The following is a 22,431-nucleotide window of genomic DNA, read 5'->3' as shown; positions in this document are numbered from 1 at the left end:
TCCCTTTGCACTTCAGCATTATGAATTTTGTCACCATTTAGAAAATAGCCCACGCCTCTATTCTTTTTTCCAAAGTGCAAGACCTCGCACTTGCCCACGTTGAATTTGATCAGCCATTTCTTGGACCACTCTCCTAAACTGTCTAAATCTTTCAATACTGAAACGAAATGTTTCAATACTTGGTTTATTTTAATTGATAACCATCACAGGGTCATATCAGATACGTTTGCTCTTATCCCACATATCCAGAATGATGTTTTTGTCCATGAAACACTTGGATCCCTCATCCACGATGATAGCATGGGATATACAGCACAGAAACACGCTATTCGGGCGAATCAGTCCACGCCAGTGTTTATGCTCCAACCCAGCCTCCTCACATCCTTCCTGATCCAGAACTACCATCTACCCTGCTCCTCTGCATACTTGTGCAGCTTGCCCTGTAATGAATGTTTAGGGAAGGGATCCAGAGTTCCAGCAAATTGCGAGGCCTCAGACAAATTTTCTTTTGTAGAGAAATATCGCTTCTGCAAATATAAACACCTGATGGACGCACCAAGAGAGGATAAATATTTAACACTGACGCCATTTAGTGAGTTGGAGCTGGAAACATCGCCACCAAAACAACCCCCCTCCAAAACAAATGAAACCAGGAAGGAGAGTCCCGCGGCGATCGCTGGGAAATGTAGTCTCCCTATCCCTGGCGGCAAGGGGGGAACTGTGTGGAGCAGACTACAGCTCCCAGAGGATAGTGCAGTCGCTTGGGGGAGAGGGACCTGACTTGTCATAAGTGAAACGCCACAAGTTGAGCTAAAGGTTGAGAGTGGCGGCTGGTGTTGGTAAGTAGTAGCTGAGTGAGAGGCGGCGGTGGCGGCCGCCGCAGCTGGGATGGAACGTTGAATGGTTACACGGCGTTCCGTTGGAGTGTCAGCGTTCCAATTTGGAATGTCTCCGCCTGTGTCAATTACAGGCTCGCAACTGTATCTATCAAAAGTGAGCCGGCCTCACAGCGCGTTCAGTTGGTGTAGGGTTTTTATTTTAAATGAATTGATTTTTTTTCTTGTTTCTGTTTCCAGTATCCGCACCCCCATCATTGCGCACCGACAGCAATGAGGTTGTGGGGCAGGATTTGTATTTATGCACCTGCTCGTCCAGCCGACACGTAAAACAGGCGGCCTGGTTTCACTTCGTACACCTGCTCGCTGACCCTTTTTTCGATTTACGTTTTCTGTGCGTCCTTCGAAAAGAGCTATCCGGCCCCAGAATCGGCCCAAGGGCCTTGATTGACTACACAACACTGGCACAGGCTTGATGGAGCTTTATTACAATACAGGGACGAGGAGAAGGGCGTTTGTCTCTGTTTGTGTGGCTGTCGTCATCTGTGACAATGCCATGTCAGTCTGACTACATTTCCTCCCAGAAACACACTTTTTCTCTTTCACACACCATATTTTTCTCTTTCTCACCCCACCCCTTTCCCCCGCAAGTAAATTGTTAATCCATTGAACATCACCGTAGCATAGGATGGTGACGATTTTGTTTTTTTTATATATACATCTTTCATGGAATTGATGAAATGTAAGGAATCGGGTGCAAACTGAGGAACGAACTGTTCACCATGGTGTCGCTTGGACCAGTTTAGTTTCATTCTCAAATAATTGTCGATCTGGTTTTATGTATCTAATGCACAGTGTAAACATTATCACCATTATCATTGTTTATCTCATCAAGCCAACATTTCAATTTGGCTGACTGAATGACGTCAGTGGAGGGAGGCTTTGATTCTGGGCACCCAGTGCCAACATGAGTCACTCGCAGATTGATTATGCATACCTCAGACCAATAGAGTCAAAATCTCCCTCCCCTGTCCCAAATGTGACTTATCCCTAATGTCACAAGAACAGCAGTTAACTCCTCATTCTTACTGCATTCAGCCCTTTGAAATTCCTCTTGTTATTCTGGAGCTCAAAAAAATCAACAGTTAAAACCTCTGTTACTGTGACCCACTAGTGTTTTATGTTGGCACAGTTTCAAACAACAGCATTCGTTGGGACAGTTCTGTGATGTTGGAGCAAGAGAACGTATACCCTTGCCAATGGTTGACATGGTGGCTGAATGTTTGAGCTGAAAATAAGTTATATATTTTAATTTCTTAATCAGCGAGAAGTTTATTTTTCAGTGCACACAAATTGAATATAGAATCTTGGATTTGTGTCTGATATGTTGGGGTCCACTGTGTCAAAAGCAGCAGTTACAACAAATTGGAAGTTTGGTAAATAATGAGGGAGAGGGTCTACAAAAGGCTGATGTAGGTTGGTTAAAACAAGTAGATTGGTTAACAGATTGTTCACACACCAGCAATGTTTACATGCAAGGAGACTTGGGAGTTCAAAAAAATGATTGAAGTAAAGGAGGTGCTGAAGGTTTTGATGGATAGACCCCAGGAGTTTGGATGCATCTTTTTATAAACCTGTAGGCCATAGACAGGCAGCAGCATTTTCAGTTTCAGAATTAGGGACATAAGTTTTAGCCTTAGCTCAGTGATAGCAATCCTGCCTTTGTGTCAGAAGCTTGTAGGGTTCATGCTCCATCCTAGAGATTTGAGGATATGATGCTTATGTGATACTGAGGAAGTCCTGCACTGTGGGATGTGCCGCCTTCCAGATGAACCTTTAAACTGACCGCCATCTCGGGCGGATGTAAAACATTCCTCTGCAATTTCCAAAGAAGAGTAGGGGCTAAATGGTTAACTGGACCTTCCAAAAGCAAATGCTTAAAACTGTGCTGATGTTTCTGGGGAAATGATAGGTAACATTATCCAGCTGGTAACCAACCACTATCCAGAAAGACATAACTGGGATGCAGCTACATTAAAAAAAACTCTTTTCTGACTTAACAAAGAGGTCCCTGGTTGGCCTTCATCAGTGGTGAGTAGTAAACTAAATCAGCATCGGGTATGGACGGTGCAGCCACCTACTGCATAAGTGGAAGGTGGGGAATCGCCTGAAGCTTGATGTTGGACATGAGCTCCAAACATGGGACACTTCACAACAACCTGCCCACTAAGATTTGTTCATAAAGAATCTCATTTTATCACCACATTATCCATCGAATGGATGGGAAAACCAGACATCCTGTTATGTGCATTTCCCGTCATTTTAAAAGTGGCAATATCCCTCAACCATTGTTGCTATAGTCAGTTACTGGGTCGTTAACATATTGCTGTTTGTGGGAGCTTGCTGTGCACAAGATGGCTGCTATGTTTCTTCCACTGCAACAGTGATTACTTAATTGGCTGTAAGTGCATTTGGGCTTCCTTAGATTGTGAATGGTGCTTTTTTTAAAAAATTGGTTCATTCGATGAGAGTGATGCTTTCAAAGGTAGCATTTATTGTGTATTCCTAATTACCCCAGATGTGTTGTGAGCTATCGCTGTGGTTCACATGGTGTACATGCACCCACCGTACTATTAGGAAGGGTGTTCCAGGAGTTTGACTCATTGAGAGTGATTTATCTCCAAGCCAGGATGATGTGTGGCTTGGAGGAGAACTTGCAAGTGATGGTGTTCCCACACATCTGCTGCCCCTTCCCTTCTAGGTGGTAGAATTTGAGGGTTTGGAAGGTGCTTTTGCAGGAGCCTTGGTGCATTGCTACAGTGCATCTTGAAAATGGTCCACAACTGTTGCTACTGTGCGCCAGTGGTGGAGGTGGAGGGTATAAATGCTTAGGATGATGGGTGGGGTGCTGATGAAGCATACTGCTTTGTCCTGGATGGGATTGAGCATTTTGAGTGTTATTGGGGCTGCACTCGTCCAGCAAATCGAGAGTATTCCATCACATTCTTGACTTGTTGGACCGGCTTTGGGAGGTGCGAGGTGCATTGCTCCCCAGCCTCTGACTTGTTGTCACTCCAAAGTTTTGTGGGTAGTCCAGTTAAGTATAAAGGAATGTCTTTACATTTTTAGCGGAGCAGTTAATAAACTCTTGTACAAGGACGGGTTAATCCACAGTTGCAATACTGTGGAGAATCCCAAAATCTCTTTTCTTTCAGGGTTGCGAAACAACAGAGTTACATACTGGAACTCTTTGCACTGGATGACTAATTGAACAGAATTTAAAAAAAACGAAAATTTAGAGTACCCAATTTATTTTTTCCAATTAAGTGGCAATTTAGCATGGCCGATCAACCCACCCTTTGGGTTGTGGGGGCAAAACCCACGCAAACACAGGGAAAATGTGCAAACTCCACATGGACAGTGACCGAGGGCTGGGATCAAACCACCTCGGTGCCGTGAGGGAGCAGTGCTAACCACTGCGCCGCCGTGCTGCCCGATTGGACCGAAAATTTTTAAATTTGTAAAGAGTTTTGGTACCTTTTAATAGAGAGAATTTCTTGTTGAGGGGCAAGTGAGAGAGAATTTTCAAGCTAGAATTCAAAGTGAAGAGAGAAGGTTATCTGAAGTCACGCCTTGCCACGTGGAGTATTTTGAGACAGAAACTGTAGTATCATTAAGAGGATAAATAGTTGAAAGAGATGATACAAGATGGCGCTGGAGCGAGGCGACTCTCTGCAAGCTCTCCCCAACAGATCCACTTTTTACCTAACTTATACTCGTTCTAATCTTTTAAAATTTAATTACATTGTATACCTTGTGTTGCCCTATTATGAATTTTCTTTAAGTACATGGGAAGAAAAGGGAATTAATGATCTGCTGAGCTGCTCGCAGAAAAATACTTTTCACTGTACCTCGGTACACGTGACAATAAACAGATCCAATCCAATCCAATGATGCTTAAAGACTCTAGGGAGGAGCAAAGGTCTATGGGATTACGTTAGAACTGTGCTGGTAAATTGCCTGCATCTTCTAAATGGCAACATTCTGCAGTACTGGTGAATAAATGCACTTGCCACTGGATGAATTGAGTTTTCATTATTTTGTTGACAAGACAATTTCTGCCCTAACTCTACTACTTTCATCCATCTCTACCTTGGCTTCGGGTACTGAAGTAATATTGGTCCACATTGTAAGTGTTGCATGTTGTCTGTAACACGTGTTATTACAATTCAAAGCTTATTAAGCTGTTCTCCTCCATTTTTACATTTGAGAGGAGTATCCCACTTAGATTACTTGTGCTCAAAAGTATAGTGCTTGACTTGGAAAGTTCTGGAAAGTCCAACTGCATTCAAAACCTTGTTAAACAGGGCACTTTGATATTCAAGGTGTGTGACTTTCTCCCCTGTTTCTGAATGATAGGACACTAGTGTCATCCGAGGCTTTTATCATGGGGTTGTGACCGAGACATAATCTGTGTTTTTTCAGTTGTCCATCCCTGAGAGGGTGAAGTTAATTGAAGCATTTAGTTATAATCTGCTTTTTGGAAGTACATCTTCTGGATGCCTATAGCTTTCTCTCATAATAGGGTCATGTTTATCGGCACAGGTCATTTTTATTGTAAGAAGTCTTACAACACCAGGTTAAAGTCCAATAGGTTTGTTTCAAACACTAGCTTTCGGAGCACTGCTCCTTCCTCAGGCACAGGTAAAGGCTGGTCAAGCCCATTATGCTGAAGGAATGTGCCCAATTATGTGGTGATTATGACATTAGACTTGTTCTCATACCCCCAGAAGTTATAAGTTCAAGCCTCATTAACAGTTGAACAACTGAATTTGTTTCCGTTTGTTTGTGGGTTGGCAGCAGACAACTGGCTCGCTAACCTCTATCAGTGGGGGGTGGGGAGAGAGAGAGAGAGAGAGGGTTCAGTTTAATGGAGAGTTAGAAAATCCAAGTTAAAGGAGAAGGTAGAAGTGCAGGTTAATGACGAGAACTTTAAACTAGCTAAAGGGGCCGAGGTCTCAGGAGAGGTTAGTAAAGTTTCCAGAACCCGTAATAGAACAGAGTATAGAAGGTGGCAGGAATCTAACTTCAGACAGAGCAAAAACAGGGACAAATATGAGAAGGGAGGTGGTCAATGCAGGACCGAGGTTATTGTACCTAAATACGCGCAGTATACGGAACAAGGTAAATGAGCTTGTTGCGCACATTGAAATTGGCCGGTATGATGTTGCGGGCATCACAGAGACGTAGCTGCAAAGGGATCGGGGCTGGGATCAAAATATCCAAGGATATGTGTCCTATCAAAAGGAGGCATTGATGGTGATCTTTCAGAAATCACTAGAGGCAGGGAGGGTCCCAGAGGGCTGGAAAGTGGCTAATGGAACACCCTTGTTTAAGAAGGGAGGGAGGTAAAAGATGGGAAATTATTTTAGCCTGGCTGCTGTTATTGGTAAGATTTTAGAGTCCATTATTAAAGATGAGATCGCGGAGTACTTGTAAGTGCAAAATATAAAATAGGACTGAGTCAGCAAGGCATCGTCAAGGGGAGGTCATGCCTGACAAATCTGTTAGAATTCTTTGAGGAGGTAACAAGGAAGTTAGACAAAGGCAAACCAGTGGACGTGATTCATTTAGATTCCCGGAAGGCCTTCAACAAGTTGCCATCTTGGAGGCTGTTAAATAAATTAGGAGCCCATTGTGTTAATGGTAAGGGACTGGCAGAAGGCAGAGAGTGAGGATAAAGGAGTCTTTTTCAGGATTTCATAGAATGTACTGCAGAAGGAGGTCATTCGGCCCATCGAGTCTGCACCGGCTCTTGGAAAGAGCACTCTACCCAAACCCACACTTCCACCCTATCCCCATAACCCAGTAACCCTACCCAACACTCAGGGCAATTTAGCATGGTCAATCCACCCAACCTGCACATCTTTGGACTGTGGGAGGAAACCGGAGCACCCGGAGGAAACCCACACACGGGAAGAATGTGCAGACTCCGCACAGACAGTGACCCAAGCCGGGAATCAAACCTGGGACCCTGGAGCTGTGAAGCAATTGTGCTAACCACTTTGCTACTGTGCTGCCCAATGACTAGTGGTGTACCTTGGGTCGGTGTTGGGACCACAACGTTTCACAATATACATTAATGATCTGGAAGAAGGAACTGGGCATTGTTGCAAAGTTTGCAGATGATACAAAGATATGCAGAGGGACATGCAGTATTGAGAAAGCAGGGGGGCTGCAGAAGGATTTGGACAGGCTAGGAGATTGGGCAAAGACGTGGCAGATGGAATACAATGTGGCAAAGTGTGAGGTTATGCACTTTGGTAGGAAGAATGGAGGCATAGACTATTTTCTAAATGGAAAAGGCTTCGGAAATCAGAAGCACAAAGGGACGTGGGAGTCCTAGTTCAAGATTCTCTTCAGGTTAATGTGCAGGTTCAGTCGGCAGTTAGGAAGGCAAATGCAATGTCAGCATTCATGTCGACAGGGTTAGAATACAAGAGTGGAGATGTACTGAGGCTGGATAAGGCTCTGGTCAGAACCCATTTGGAGTATTGTGATTAGTTTTGGGCCCTGTAGCTAAGGAATGATGTGCTGGCCTTTGACAGGGTCCAGAGGAGATTCATAAAAATGATCCCCAGAATGAAGAGCTTGTCATGAGGAGCAGTTGAGGACTGTGGGTTTGTATTCTTTGGAGTTTAGAAAGATGAGGGGGGATCTTTTTGAAACTTGTAAGATACTGAGAGGCCTAGATAGGGTGAACGTGGAAGAGGATGTTCCACCAGTAGGAAAACTAGAACCAGAGGTACAGACTGAAGGGACAATCCTTTAAAACAGAAATGAGGAGGAATTTCTTCAACCAAAGGGTGGTGAATCTGTGGAACTCGTCATAGAAGGCTGTGGAGGCCAAATCACTGAGTGTCTTTAAGACAGATAGATAGGTTCATGATTAATGGGGGAATCGGGTTATGGGGAGAAGGCAGAAAAATGGGGATGAGAAACATATCAGCCATAATGGAATGCCGGAGCAGACTTGATGAGCCAAATGGCCTAATATCTTATGGTCTTAACCATCAGAGAACATAGAAACAGAGGGCCATCTTTGCCCCTGGAGCCTGATCTGCCATTCGATGGAAGCATGGCTGATCTGTAACCTAATTCTAAACCACCTTTGTCCCATATCGTTTAACGTTGTTGATTAGCAAAATCTTATCAATTTCCCTTTTGAAAATTTATTTTCTGATACTTAGTTTGCCAATGTTGATTTTGATTAGTCCCTGATTAGGTTCTGGCATGCTGATCTGTTCCGCTACAGACGTCAAATAAGAAAATGACTGACGCGTTGAATAATTATTTAAATGACCAATCTTACCATTACCAGTTTTTAAGGAGTCCCACATGCTCCTTATCAACTTCTTTTCGCCAATGAAATTATTAAAACTTGTTGTGTTGATTTTTATATCCCTCCCAAGTTTCTTTTCGTACTCTTTTTCAAACTCTCGCTATTTGTTTTATCATTCTTTATTCCTTTCCTATAGAACTTTAGTTTTATACTTGGGTTTTCTCTTTTATTTTAATGCCGTTTTGGCCCATTTCAGTTGTCCTTGGTTGTTTTCTTTTGCAACAGAACTATCGGCCTTGAGGATAAATAGTTAAAACAGATTATGCTTTCAGACTATAGGAAGGAGCAAAGGACAATGGGATGAGTGTAGAACAGTGTTGGCAACTCGCCTGCAAAAAACATCATTCTTCTGTTCTGCGTTTCTCCATTTTACGCATTCTGTTGAAATCGACTGTGTGATCGTTGTTTGATGTAAGGCAGTTAACTAAATCTGGCTCATATTGTGGCATTTCCTCCCATTTTGTTGACTCTTGGAGATACTGCTGCGGATGGGGAGATGGTGACATTGTAGCAGTGTTACTGGACTAATAATTCAGACGCTCAAGCTAATGCTATGAACATGGGTTCATATTCCACCATGGCAGCCAGATCACTATGAAGACAATTGAATAAAATCTTGAATTGAAAGCTAGCCTCAGTGTTGATGACCAGGAAAATATCATTGGTTGTCGCAAAAACCCATCTGGTTCAGGTATATCTGTTAAGGATAGAAATGTACTGTCCTTGCCTGGTGTGGCCTACATGTGACCTGAACCTCAAAGCAATGTGGTCCACTCTTAACTGCCCTCTGAAATGGCTAAACAAGTCACTCAGTTCAAGGGTAGTTACAGATGGGCAAAAAATGCCTGGCCAACAGTGCGCACATCCCATGAAAGAATTATAAATATTTTGGACACGCTCAGGAAATTTACGACCACTTGGACAGGTTGAAGTCTGCTTGTGATATATGAAAAGGGAATCGAAAGTTATCAGGGATAGGCAAGATTATGGCATTGAGCTCATTATCTCTTTGAATGGTGGAGCAGGTTCAAGGGGTTGAATGGTCTACTTTAATGGTCTAATTCAGGTTAGGTGGATTGGTCATGCTAAATTGCCCCTTAGGGTGGGGTTGCAGGAATAGGATGGGGAATTGGGCCACAGTAGGTTGGACTTTTGAAGCGTCGGTGCAGACATGGTGGGCCGAATGGCCTCCTTCTGCACTGACTGGATTCTATAATTCATATATGCTCGTATGAAAGTTAAATTCTCCCATTAAACCACGAGGGTGCGATCCTGCGGCCATGCTGCGCTGGAATAGCACCTGCTCCCGGGATCTACCCAGCTCGCAACGTCTCATGAGTTTCAACGCAATCTCGTGAGACGTTGCAAGGGGAATCCCACCCACAATGGGCAAGATCACTTTTTAACAAATCTGTATATTGGAGCGAGGCAGTAAGCCTTACTCTAATGTGCAGATTCCCGAGGTACCTGAGGCTTTGGGATTCAGTCCTTTCGCCTCGGGCAAGCGCCATTTGGTACTAGTCCCCACAAACCGGAACCAGACGGAACAGCACTCGTGGGGGTCTCAAGGGGATCGGAGGCCCCCAGCTGATTGCCCTTTGGGCAGGGTGGTGCCCTGGCATGGGTGCCAGCTGGACACTGCCAAGGTGCCCAGGTGGCACTTTAAGCTGGCAGGGGCACTGCCAAGATGCCAAGATTTATTTGTGCGCGTACGATCGGGCCAGGGTTGCCCGGTGTGGTGTTGAGGGGGTGGGGTCGGGCGGGGGGTACCCTCCCATGTTGTGTTTGGGTTGGGGATGAAGGGGGGGTTGGGTTGGAGATTCTTTTCTGGCCTCGGCGACCCGATCTCTCGCTACAATGGGGAGTTGTGGCAAGCAGTGCTCCCCATTGTAAAAAACGGAGCAATGTGCGGCCTCGGCCAAGCATTCCCCGTTCAGGCCCTTTATTCAAAGCGAGTCGCATTGAATGTGTTTTATCGGCACTGTGTGTGCCGGGAAACACGCGACTAAACGCGTTTGCTCGTGGATTTTGTTCCCTTTTGATTGTGCCCCTTGTCTTAATTTCTGCATTTATATAAACAAATATTGTACAACTGTGGGGGCCTCTACACAACTTTCACTACAGTCTTAAATTATTTTCTGTTTCTTAATTCTACTTAATGAAGGTTCCACTGCCTGCTTCCATCTTGTTATATCCTCCATCACTAAAATGATTTCATCCTTATTCATTACTCCCCCTCTACCATTTCCCTATTTTTGCTGTTAACCTTATAACCTGGTATATTTAGCTCCTGGTCTAACCATCTTGTAGGCATGTCTCAATAATGGCTACCGTGTTGTATTCTTGGATTTGCACGGATAATCCATTCAATTTGTTCCTTTTATTCTGTGCTTTTGTGCAAAAGATTGCTTATTAGGGCCTCATGCCCTGACCTTCTGCTTTTTTGTACTCATTTCTCAATTCTCACTCCTAGTTTAACCACTTTAGTTTCTCTTTTCCCTGCAGTGCCTCGAGCACAATGTCTGACTGTAACTCTACTCTCTCGTACATTAAAAAAAAAACCTGTTATTGATACTATCTTTTCCATCTGACCCCGCCCATCCATTTACGCGTTTAAAGTCCTTGTGACTGCCCTATTTATCCATTCTGATGGGACCTTGGTCACAGCTTGGTTAAGGTGGATCTATTCCTGTCCCAATAGCGGTGCCTGTGCCCCATATAGTCAAACCCCTCTTTCCTACACCACTCCTTCAGCCAGATGTTAAACTCGCTAATCTGTTCATGCCTAAATTAATTTGCATGTGTCTCAGGTAATAATTTGAAGCCCTTTAAGTTAGCACCTATTTCCCAGTACTCTCCAAACCGAACCACTTTCCTACTCTCCCCTATGCTGGTCTCAGAACAACGGGATCCTCCTGCTCCCATTCCTTTCAAGCACTTTTCAGGTGTTCCTCACTCTGGCGCCTGGTAGGCAACATGCCATGTGGGTCTCTTGATCCTGTGCTGACAAGGTATTGTAATAATATGCATGAGCTCTCATGTATATAATGATGTAAACGACCTCTGATCAGCAGGTGGCAGTGTAAATCTACCATGTGACTCTGTACCTCAAGGAGTTGGGAGCTGGTCGTGTTAGTGAATAGTCATACTTGCAGTAGCTCTGGGATAATTTACCAATATTAGTAGTTTGTAACATATTTATTATAGTTCCCTTTACCACACGTTATTTCAGAATTAAATTCAAGAACTAGACTTTCTTCTGTGCATCAGCCAAGCACTAGATCGCATCCATTACTGCTACCGCATTATGCTTCCACACTTTAGTCAGTCTCCTAGTTCAAGGTACTATGGTCTGCATGGTGATGTTCTCCCGACAGTCTTTTCACTCTTGGCTTCACAAGTAGCAAATACCTTTGTGCGTGTTGAATAATATTAGTTTTGTGCTTCGACACTGCCCCGCCCGTAAGTGCTAATGTTTCCAAGTGATGACTCAGCCGGAGAGTTCGAGATGGAGACGCCTCCTGATGTGATGCCTCGTGACAGTCTCACTGCCCACAAACTCCCACATGCTGTAACCCAGGCACACACCGACTCTGTTATAGCATAATCTAGATTATTTATATCACTTGTATCTATGTTTATTTTTTCTTGCACTTGCATGAAGTACTGAAACAAAAAAAAAACCTGGAAAAATTCAGAACGTTTGTATTTAATGGACTAGAATGTAGCTGGAGTAAACACAACTCGTCCTTGATTTGATTTGGAGAATCACTCCCCAAATATTCACCATTCCCCAAGTATTCGCTAATGAGTGCATTCCCTTGAGCTACAGCATTTTGGATGTTTTTATTTCACTCCCTGGTGTTCTTGTTCCCTTGCCTCCAGACATGGATTCTTGAATTAAGTGGTTAGACGCTAAAAATATGAAAGCACAGTATATTAAAGAATATTAATATTTAACCTATATACTTGCCTTAAAACTGTGTTCTGCTGCTCCTTCTTCTGCCAATTAAGATGTGATGCCCCTGTTTTGAATTTCTCTCCACCTCTGTTTTGTTCTCTGTGGCATTGTCTCTGCCGCTGGGCTTGTGTGCTGCTTCTGTGCTCTGTCTTGCCAGTGCACTTTACCTGCCTTGTTGCAACAGTGCAATCTGTCATCCCTCCTGGGTCTGGCTGGCACGGAACTCTAACCCCACATCATATTGTTGACACTTACTACCTTGGCATGACCTGGCGAGCCAGGCCACATCGTTGCACAGCTTATTTTGTTTTCACACATTTCTTTCTTGGGATGTGGGCGTCGCTGGCGAGGTTGCATTATTTTCACAGTCACTTCATTGCTGTGTTCATCTAAGCCTACTTGTGACACTAATAACAATTATTAAAATGTTTTTAAAAATAACAATTATTTTCCATCCCTAATTGAGAAGCTGGTGGTGAGCCGCTGCCATAAGCATTGAAGCAATGTCGTCCATGTGGTGTAGGTACACAAACAGTGCTGTTAGAAATGGAGCGCTCCATGGACTGCTAGAAGTAAAGTGTGGTCTTGCCTGAGTTGCCCACATCTCAGCTGAAGGAGGTTTGGCCCCCATTCCTCTGTCAACAAACGAGTTTTAACTAAATCGGCTTCTTCAAAGCTTAGAGAAAATTGGACTTGGTGTTTCAATGATTGAGAACTCTGTCAGGAGGATATAATTATACATTCCCAACTGTTTCAATCAGTATCCATGTTGATCACTGTTTCAAGGCATCCAATATGCTGTAGCTAGCTTTTTTTTTTAAAAAGAAAATTATTTGTAGTCAGTAATGTCACAATAAAATGAGACACGCCTTTCTTTCATCATGCACTCTCTATACATAAAGCAGAATAGTGTAGATGCTGGAAATCGGAAATTAAAAAGAAAATGAAGGAGAAAATTCAACTGGTTGGGCAACAACTGTGTGGAACGAGAGAGAAGCTTGGGTGGGGGTGGGAGGGGGGCGGGGTGCGGTCATGCTTTCTGACAGAAATGAGCTGTTCCACAAAGTGGTCACCCAATCTGTATTCGGTCTCCTTAATGTAGAGGAGACCACATTGTGAACTGCAACAAAAAATATTTCACTTGGAAGGAGTGTTTGGGGCCTTGGACTGTGAGGCGAGAGATGGCAAAAGGAAATGTGGTTGCGTCTCCTGCATTTCCCCTTTCTTTGTGCTGTTCATCTCTGGCATCTTCTGATTTTTGTTCTTGCTTATAGTATTGCAGCTTTTCAGCTTCTCTATTTATTCTCTCGAGATAAAACTACAAGTTTGTCATAAGAATGCGTGCTTCCCACTGCCACACATTTTCATGTCTATTGAACATTATTATACAACAATGTTGGGCTTTATTGCTCTCATTTTGAACCGTTTCCATTTCTTTCCACAGATCCTTTTTGTTCCAGGCATGGCCTACGTTAAGAGTGGGTGGCTGCTGCGGCAGAGTGAGTTGTATTTACCAACCTGTATGATGTAAAGTGATGGCGATGTTTAGCTGCCGATTGTGAGCCGATTGGATAATTGGAGAGAAATTTAAACCATCTTTCAAACTAACTTTGACAGAGTCACCCAGACTCAAAATGTTAGCTCCGTTCTCTCCCCACGGATGCTGTCAGACCTGCTGAGATTGTCCAGCATTTTCTGTTTTTGTTTCAGATTCCAGCATCTTGGTTAGAAATTTAAACCAAGGGCAGCACGGTGGCACAGTGGTTAGCACTGCAGTCTCACGGCGCCGAGGTCCCAGGTTCGATCCCGGCTCTGGGTCACTGTCCGTGTGGAGTTTGCACATTCTCCCCGTGTTTGCGTGGGTTTCACCCCACAACCCAAAGATGTGCAAGGAGGTGGGTTGAACACGCTAAATTGCCCCTTAATTGGAAAAATTGAATTGGGTACTCTAAATTTTTTTTTTTTTAAAGAAATTTAAACCAGATTTGGCTGGTACCAAACATTCTAAACTACCCCGTCAAAGTTAGAGGTTTTTCAGCTTAAACATATTGATTTGATACTGGTCTATATCTAATAATATCCACTGGAAATCTTTGTTTCATCCTGTCTCCCTCTATCATGAGATACTTCCACATTTGCAATGCTTCTGGAACATACTAACATACAAATTAGAAGCAGGAGTAGGCCTCTTGACCCTTCGAGCCTGCTTCACCGTTCAATAAGATCATGGCTGATCTGATTATAACTTCAACCCCAAATTTCTGCCTAATGATAACATTTCATCCCCCTTTTTTGTTAAATAAATTTAGAGTAGCCAATTATTTTTCTTTTTCCAATTAAGGGGAAATTTAGCGTGGCCAATCCACCTAACCAGCACATCTTTGGGTTGTGGACGTGAAACCCACGCAGACTTGGGGAGAATGTGCAAACTCCACACGGACAGTGACCCAGAGCCGGGATTCGAACCCGAGTCCTCAGCATCGCAGTCTCAGTGCTAGCCACTGCGACGCATGCTGCCCTTTTCACCCCCTTGTTAATCAAGAATCTATCTAGCTTGCTTTACAAAATATTCAAGGATTCTGCCTCCAATTGAAAATCTATGATCTCTCCAGGCCCCTCTGTACTCGTGTATTATCCATGCCAAAATTTCTTGTTGGGTTTTTTAGAGAACCATTCGAACCTTGCTTTTGCACTATTTGCAATTGCCCCTCTTTGAACCTTTGGAAATATCTCATTTGAATGTGTTATTACAATTTACCAGTAGCAGCTTTTTATATTTTGTATGTTGGACTGGGTGTTGAAATGGGTGTATCTTTGGGAAGCTTGATATTGTAGTGGTAGGCATGGATGTGTGTAATTAAGTTGGTTTAGACCATTATTCTATTACTTCGAATGGGGCCATCTTTGTAATGCATGTTATGTTTGTTCATGGCCTCCGGATTAAATGCTTCATGGCCATTTGGCCCGGAGTAAGCTGCACTGATGAAAAGAGCTTCAGCAGTTGATTTTCTATTTGAACTTGTTTCAGGTACTATTCTAAAGCGATGGAAGAACAACTGGTTTGACCTGTGGTCCAATGGCCAGCTCTTTTACTACGATGATCAATTGCGAGAAGACATGGAAGATAAGATCCATATGAAAGTAGATTGCATTAACATCCGATCTGGATACGAGTGCCGAGGTACTTCTAGTTTATTGACTTAACTCGGGTTTATGAATTTATTGACTTAATCAACAAGACCAGAAGTTTTTAGTGAGCCCTGTGATAATGCTGCACTTGCTATTATTTTCCACTTCAAGGTTTATTAGGTAACTATCTACCTGCAGTTGTTTCATACCATGCATCTTCCCAAATAGCTTGATATCACCTTTGGCTCAGTCAAGGTATCACCCATTTGTAACACAACCTGAACAATCCGTTTGCCATATTTGCCACATGGTCCGATGGCGTTTTAGCTCCGGTGAACTCGAAGATGCTACTGTCAAATCCTACCTTTTTTGAACATGGATTACTTGGGGCTGATCCAGTTCACCACTTGGAAAGGTTTTTCTTTGCCACATTAAATGCATGGACTTTGGCTGATTTTAGGCCTCCAGAAAAACTAGAGTCACTGATTGAAAGTCAGTTGGGATTGTTATTTCCCCAGAGATTTGCTTGTAAATTTTCTGCAGATTTGCAATGAAAACAGACTTTAACACATAGAATAAACACTTGAGTAGTTGGCAGACCGGAAGAGTCTTGAACTGCCTGCTGTATAAGTGAAGCCGTTCACTTTTGTTTAGTTTTGTTTAGATTGTGTATTGGTTTGAGCTATTATTTATTCCCAAATTAGATTTCCAACCTCCAGAAGGAAAACCAAGAGATTGTTTACTCCAGATTCTGTGCAGGGATGAAAGAACCATTAATCTATGTGCTGAAAGTGCTGATGACTGCCTGTAAGTTTTATTTTACCTCTATTCTCAATATTTCTGTGAAAAGCTTTATTTGATTCTAGTGTTGAAATCTCATCATAAAATCTCTTTGGTCTTGTATTCCCTCACTCTCTCTCGTACTGCCATTGCTCTCACTCACCTGCGCTTCAGTCTCTCAAAAGCTCTGTCCCTTGTGCGCGCCCCCTCGCATGCTGCTCATGCCCCCTCATCTCCTTCCTCAAGAAGGGTATTGTAAATGAGTGACTATTGTGTGAATCAGCATATCAGTGGACTTCAGTTTGAGCTTTTCGTCAGAAGCTTTGTTTATCTGCAACAGTTAGACTTTGTGACTTTCAAAAGGGGGACAGCTGAGCAACAGGAGTGCTCATTTGTGTTGAGTAGCGTGTCATTCCTGTCCTTTTAACAAATTGCACCCTTTCTGACTAAATCTGAACTACACCAAGGGAGGTACGTGACTTGGAATTTTTCAAAATTCTGAATGTTGCACAAATTATTTGTATTTTAGTTGTTCGTGTGGAATAGGAACTGATTGGGTTCTGATTGTTCTTGAGCTCTGTATTAATGCTTGTTCACGGTTTATGCAGGGCCTGGAAACTTGCTCTTCAAGAGGCCCAGACTAACTTGGTGAGTATAAAATCTTTCAGACTTGTAATTTGCTTTGAGTAGTGAGTAATAGCAGTATGCGGGAGTCATCAATTTGATTTGTGACGCAAATCCTAAACCTTTCTCCTTCAAGCAGTTTGGTAGGGCCTCTTTGGTTTTGGTATTGACACACAGGAGTGTCAGAGTTATCAGTAAATACTTTGATTCCCTCCTCGACCTTTGCACCACTGCTGGCCTGCAGCTCCATTTACCAAACACAATTCTGGTCCACACACTACTTTTGCCAATTGCCCACAATTCATGAACAAAGCTAGTTGATGGGTGTTAGTCAGCCAGCCATTTTCACCATGAGGCTGTTCTTTTACCAACATCCAAGCTTTCTAAGTAGGAACCCTGGGCGTTTTCCCTCCATAGAACAGGGTCTGTGAAAACAGTCATGGCCTCAGATCAGGGCCAACAAAATGACCTTAACCATAACAGGAGAAACATAGTGTACACAATGGGTCGACCCAGCACTAATTGTGTAACTGGGACCTGTTGGCCACTGATCATGTAAATAATTTTATACTGTAGTTCAAGTTTCTTCTGATTCTCCACTGTAGTTTCATAGAATCCCTACAGTGCAGAAGGAGGCCATTCGACCCATCGAGTCTGCACTAACCCTCTTAAAGAGCCCTCCACCCAAGCCCACTTCCCCGCCCCATCCCAATAACTCCTTAGCCTAACCTACACATCCCTGGACACGAAGGGGCAATACCCAGTCCACCTAACCTGAACATCTTTGGACTGTTGGAGGAAACCGGAGCACCCGGAGGAAACCTATGCAGGCAGAGGGAATGTGCAAACTTCACACAGGCGGTCACCCAAGGCCAGGATTGAACCCGGGTCCCTGGCTCCATGAGGCAGCAGTGCTAACCACTGTGTCACCGTACTGCCCCTTTATATGTATGAGCTTTGTGCATGAGACATACAGTAACTGAGCTGTCAGTGGCTATGAATGTGTTTCACAATAACTGGAGGTTGTGGTTTTGTAGAGGGTTATGTATCAACAGCTTTTTTTTTCTGTAGAATTTGTTGCATTAACCAAATTTTTATCTCTCAGCGAATTTTAAGAATGAACCTTATGACTCATTACAGAACCCTGGTCCTGAAATTCTCTTGGATGACGCTATTTATGCCTCTGCTCCTCCACCCTACACAACGTATCCCACAGCACCAGGACAGGTAAATGCAGCGACTGTACAAATTACCTTTTACATTGGTAATTTCTTGAGACCAGAGCTCAGCTCTGTTCATTACTTATTGCTTATGCTGTTTGCCATGCAAGTAGTTCTGTGTTGTAGCGTCACAACGTTCAACTATACATGGTGTTGCTCCTGACATGCTCTCCTGTACTCTTCTTTGAACTGGGGTTGATCCCCTGGCATGGTGGTAACGAAAGAGTGGGGGATAGGCTGGGCCATGAGTTTACAAATTGTGGTTGAGTACAATTCTGCTGATAGTCCACAGCACCTCATGGATGCCCAGTCTTGAGTTCCTTGATCTGTTTGAAGTCTATCCCATTTAGCACGGTGGAAGTGAGGGAGTAATTTCAGATGACAGCAGAGCTGATTGATGCAGAGTAGCGGCTGAAGAAGTCCATGTGGATTCTTATAATAATAATCTTTAGTGTCACAAGTAGGCTTACATTAACACTGCAATGAAGTTACTATGAAAAGCACCTGGTCGCCACATTCCGGCGCCTGTTCGGGTACACAGAGGGAGAATTCAGAATGTCCAATTCCCCTAACAGCACATCTTTCGGGACTTGTGGGAGGAAACCGGAGCACTCGGAGGAAACCCATGCAGACTCCACAAAGACCCAAGCCGGGAAACAAACCTGGGACCCTGAAGCTGTGAAGCAACAGTGCTAACCACTGTGCTACCTTGCCGCCACCGAGTCTGAGTCATTAAATGATTAAATGGTTTGAAGGAGATAGATATATTTCTTATTTTAAAAAGCGGGTTAAAGGGAGATGGGGAGCGGGTAGGGAGGTGGATTTGAGATCAAGAAGATCAGCTATGATCTGATTGAATGGCGGAGCAGACTCAAGGGGCTGAAATGCCTACTTCTGCTCCAAATTCCTATGTTCCTGACACGATGGAGTATATCCTCAATGCAAACTTGGAACTTTTGTGTCCACAAGGACTGTGATGTGAGGGTCCCTTTAAGAAAAATGTTTTATCAAATGGCTGCACTGATGTCATTGTGTGGGCAGAGCTGGGCTGTGATTCTGTCTTTTACTTTCGTTTTGAGCTGGAAGCTGCTTTGTGGCTCCTGCGTTTTTTGGTTTGGTTTTCATTTGGGAGCTGCATTCAAACAAAGAAGATGTATGTTTGGTTTCTCTCTCTGCATGCTAAAGAATGTCTCCAGACCACTTGATAACTTCAAAGTAATACCTGTTTTCTGTAAGGAATTCAAACCTACTGTTTTTGTAGAAAAAGGGTGTTTGGCTTATGCATGTTGTTAGGAAAGTTATTAAGGGTTACCTATAGAGTACTGTATCTTTGATGGGGTATGTGTGTTGGTAGTTGATAAGATGTTTACTGTGTGTTTATAAAATGTTAACTGGATTCCTAGAATAAACATTGTTTTGTTTAAAAATACTTAAGATCTCTGTTGCTTAACACCTGGGCCATTGTGCTCCTCACAACCAACCAAAATTTATTAAAAGTTGTAAGTCAGGTGAACTCCATGATATTCTTTGGTATTCTCTAAACCCTGACCCTCGACAACTGTGTGGTGGTCACTTCCACTGATACTGTCATGAACAGATGCATCCGTGGCAGGCAGATTGGTGAGGATGAGGTAGCGTATGTTTTTCTTTGTCGGTTCCTCACCATCTGCCACAAACCCAGTCTAGCCGCAATGACTTTTAGGACCTGGCCAGCGCGGTCTGTGCTGGTACTGCCGAGCTACTGTTGGTAGGAGTCCCCCACCCAGAGTACATTCAGTTACATTTGTAGCGGTTGATTACAACTGAGTTGCTTGTTCGGCCATTTCACAGGGCACTTAAGAATCAGCCACGTTGCTGTGGGTCTGGAGTCACATGTAGGTTTTTCCAGGTCATTGGTGAACCAGATGGGTTTTTATTGACAATGGTTTCATGGTCATTCCAGGCATTTAAAAAAGTTTAATTAAAATGTCACCATCTGCCACGGTGGGATTCAAACCCAGGTCCCCAGACCACTACCATATGTCTCCGGATTACTAGTCAAGCGACAACACCACTGCACAACCGCCTTCCCATGTCTTTTGAGTGAACATTTGACTGAACTATTGAGTGAACATCAGACTAGTGAAACAATCCAGTTGAACAGATCCGGAGTATTGTTTCTCTCTCAAATGAATCCGTCAAGGATTGCAATTCTTTCTCGATGTTCAATAAATTTTCCAGAACATTCTGCTTCCGGCTGCTCCCGGATAAGCAGCCATCGGTTCCCGCATAGGCGGCCATCAGCAAGTCCAAAACAATACATTGGCTTGTTTTAAAGATTCCAGCAAATAGATTGAGCTTTCCTCACTTTGATTTATGGAGAAATTCTTGATGTTTTTCTCTGCAATTCTGAAAAGTTGCTTTCTTTCAGTAGTGCTCATAGTTCCTTTTAATAATGCAGCTGAAACCGTACCTTCTTTGTCCGTTTTAATTCTTCACTCCTCAAATGTTTTGATTCTGACTTCACCACAATTCTACAGGCATCGCTAACATGGCACCCTGTGCAAGGTGAGATGGTAAATGTCAATAAAATATTCGGCCATGCGGGGATCAGAGTTGAGGATACAGGGGTTTGGTAACATAGCAGCTACGTTACTGGACTAGTAATTTGGTGATCTGGATAAATAATCCAGAGACTGGAATTCCAATGCTATCATGGCAGTTTCTGAATTTGAATTTAGTTCATTCAATAAATCTGAAATGAAGAAAAAAGTCAGTATCAGAAATTATTACCATGGAGTTGTTGGATTGCCGTAAAACTAGCTGGTTCACTAATGTCCTTTTTTGGGGAAGGAAGCCCATTTGTTCTAGTCTGTGGACAACTCCACATCCACAGAAAAGTAACTGACTCTTAACTCGCCTGTGAAAAGGCTGAAAAAGCCACTCGCTTGTATTAAACCACGACACAAAATTACAATGGGCGGCTGCCGCGACGTCCTTGTGGAGGTGAAGTCCTGTCTTCACATTGAATGTATCCTCCATTGTGTTGTGTGACTCTACCACCGTGCTAGATGGGATAGATTTTGAACAAATCTTGTAGCTCAAAACTGGGTATCCATAAGTTCCTGTGGGCCATCAACAGCAGCAGGATGATTTTCAACCACAATCTGCCACCTTATGGTCTGGCATATCTCCCACTCTTCCACAGCCAACATGCCAGGGCATCACTCCTCATTCATTAAGTGGCGGAGAGCACGCCCAAGAGAAGCAACAGACGTACTTTAGTCACAACAGACGACTGCATGCATTTGAACAGTAGAAGCAGCATGTTATAGACTGTGCCAAGTGATTCCATAACCAACAGATCTGAGCATGCCATGAATGGGTGGATAATTTAACAACTAACAGAAGGAGACGGCTCCAGAAACATCCCTGGGTTGAACAAGAGAGCTTCCTAGCGTGAGCTGAGAATTATTGCCCTTCATCCAGGAGGCATTTGACCACGTGTGGCATCCAGGAATCCAAATAAAATTGAAGTCAATGACAAACTGGTGAGATGATGTGGAGATGCAGCATTGGACTGGGGTGAGCACAGTAAGAAGTCTTACAACACCAGGTTAACTCTAAGCTGGTGAGAGATCAGGGGGTACAGAATGGCAGAAGAAGAACTATCCACTAGTTGGAATAATACTTGGCACAAAGGAAGGTGGCTGTGCAGGTTGGAGGCCGATCATCTCAGTCCCAAGATGTTGCTGCAGGAGTTCGGGGTGTTGCCCCAGGCCCAACCACCTTCATCAATGACTTTCCCTCTATCATAACATCTGAAGTGGGGATGGTTGTGGTTATTGGTTGACTGTACAGTGTTCAGTACTAGTTACAACTCTTCGATACTGAGGCAATCATAGAATCATAGGACTTACAGTACAGAAGGAGGCCATTTGGCGCATCGAGTCTGCACCGGCCCTTGGAAAGAGCACCCCACACATCCACCCTTTTCCCGTAACCCAGTAACCCCACCTAACCTTTTTGGTCACTAAGGGCAATTTAGCACGGCCAATCCACCTAACCTGCACATCTTTGGACTGTGGGAGGAAACCAGAGCACCCGGAGGAAACCCAAGCAGACACTGGGTGAAAATGTAAACACCACACAGACAGTTATCCAAGCCAGGAATCGAACATGGGACCCTGTGGAGCAACAGTACTAACCACTGTGCTACCTGTGGACAATATTCAGGCTGATTGTTAAGTAACATTCGTGCCATGCAATGATGATAGCCAATAAGAGAATCTAACCTTGACATTCAATGGCATTACCATTGCTGAATTTATCATTGACCCAGAAACTGAACTAGACATAGCCATGTAAATACTGGACAAAATTATCTTTCTTCCCCCGCCCCAGGCCGGGTGGGAGAATCGCCTGGGCACTGCACGAATCCCGCCCCGATGCCCGCACATGATTCTCCTCTCTTCCCCCGCCCCCCCGAAATCGGCGCGG

General features: G+C 43.7%; 1 protein-coding gene across 1 annotated transcript in view; it reads left to right on the top strand.

Moving 5' to 3' along the window:
- Positions 1 to 706: 706 nt before the first annotated feature.
- Positions 707 to 22,431, top strand: part of plekhb2 (pleckstrin homology domain containing, family B (evectins) member 2) — a 39,209-nt gene continuing 17,484 nt past the window's right edge. The window contains exons 1-6 of the mRNA XM_072474687.1: positions 707 to 839; positions 13,644 to 13,698; positions 15,228 to 15,380; positions 16,033 to 16,135; positions 16,717 to 16,756; positions 17,873 to 17,959. Coding sequence (XP_072330788.1) covers positions 13,662 to 13,698; positions 15,228 to 15,380; positions 16,033 to 16,135; positions 16,717 to 16,756; positions 17,873 to 17,959 — 420 coding nt within the window. The 5' untranslated portion in view covers positions 707 to 839; positions 13,644 to 13,661. The remainder of the gene's footprint in view (positions 840 to 13,643; positions 13,699 to 15,227; positions 15,381 to 16,032; positions 16,136 to 16,716; positions 16,757 to 17,872; positions 17,960 to 22,431) is intronic.

This window comes from Scyliorhinus torazame, chromosome 14, assembly GCF_047496885.1.
Source record: "Scyliorhinus torazame isolate Kashiwa2021f chromosome 14, sScyTor2.1, whole genome shotgun sequence".
Taxonomy (NCBI): domain Eukaryota; kingdom Metazoa; phylum Chordata; class Chondrichthyes; order Carcharhiniformes; family Scyliorhinidae; genus Scyliorhinus; species Scyliorhinus torazame.
This window is presented reverse-complemented; position numbering and strand designations above follow the sequence as displayed.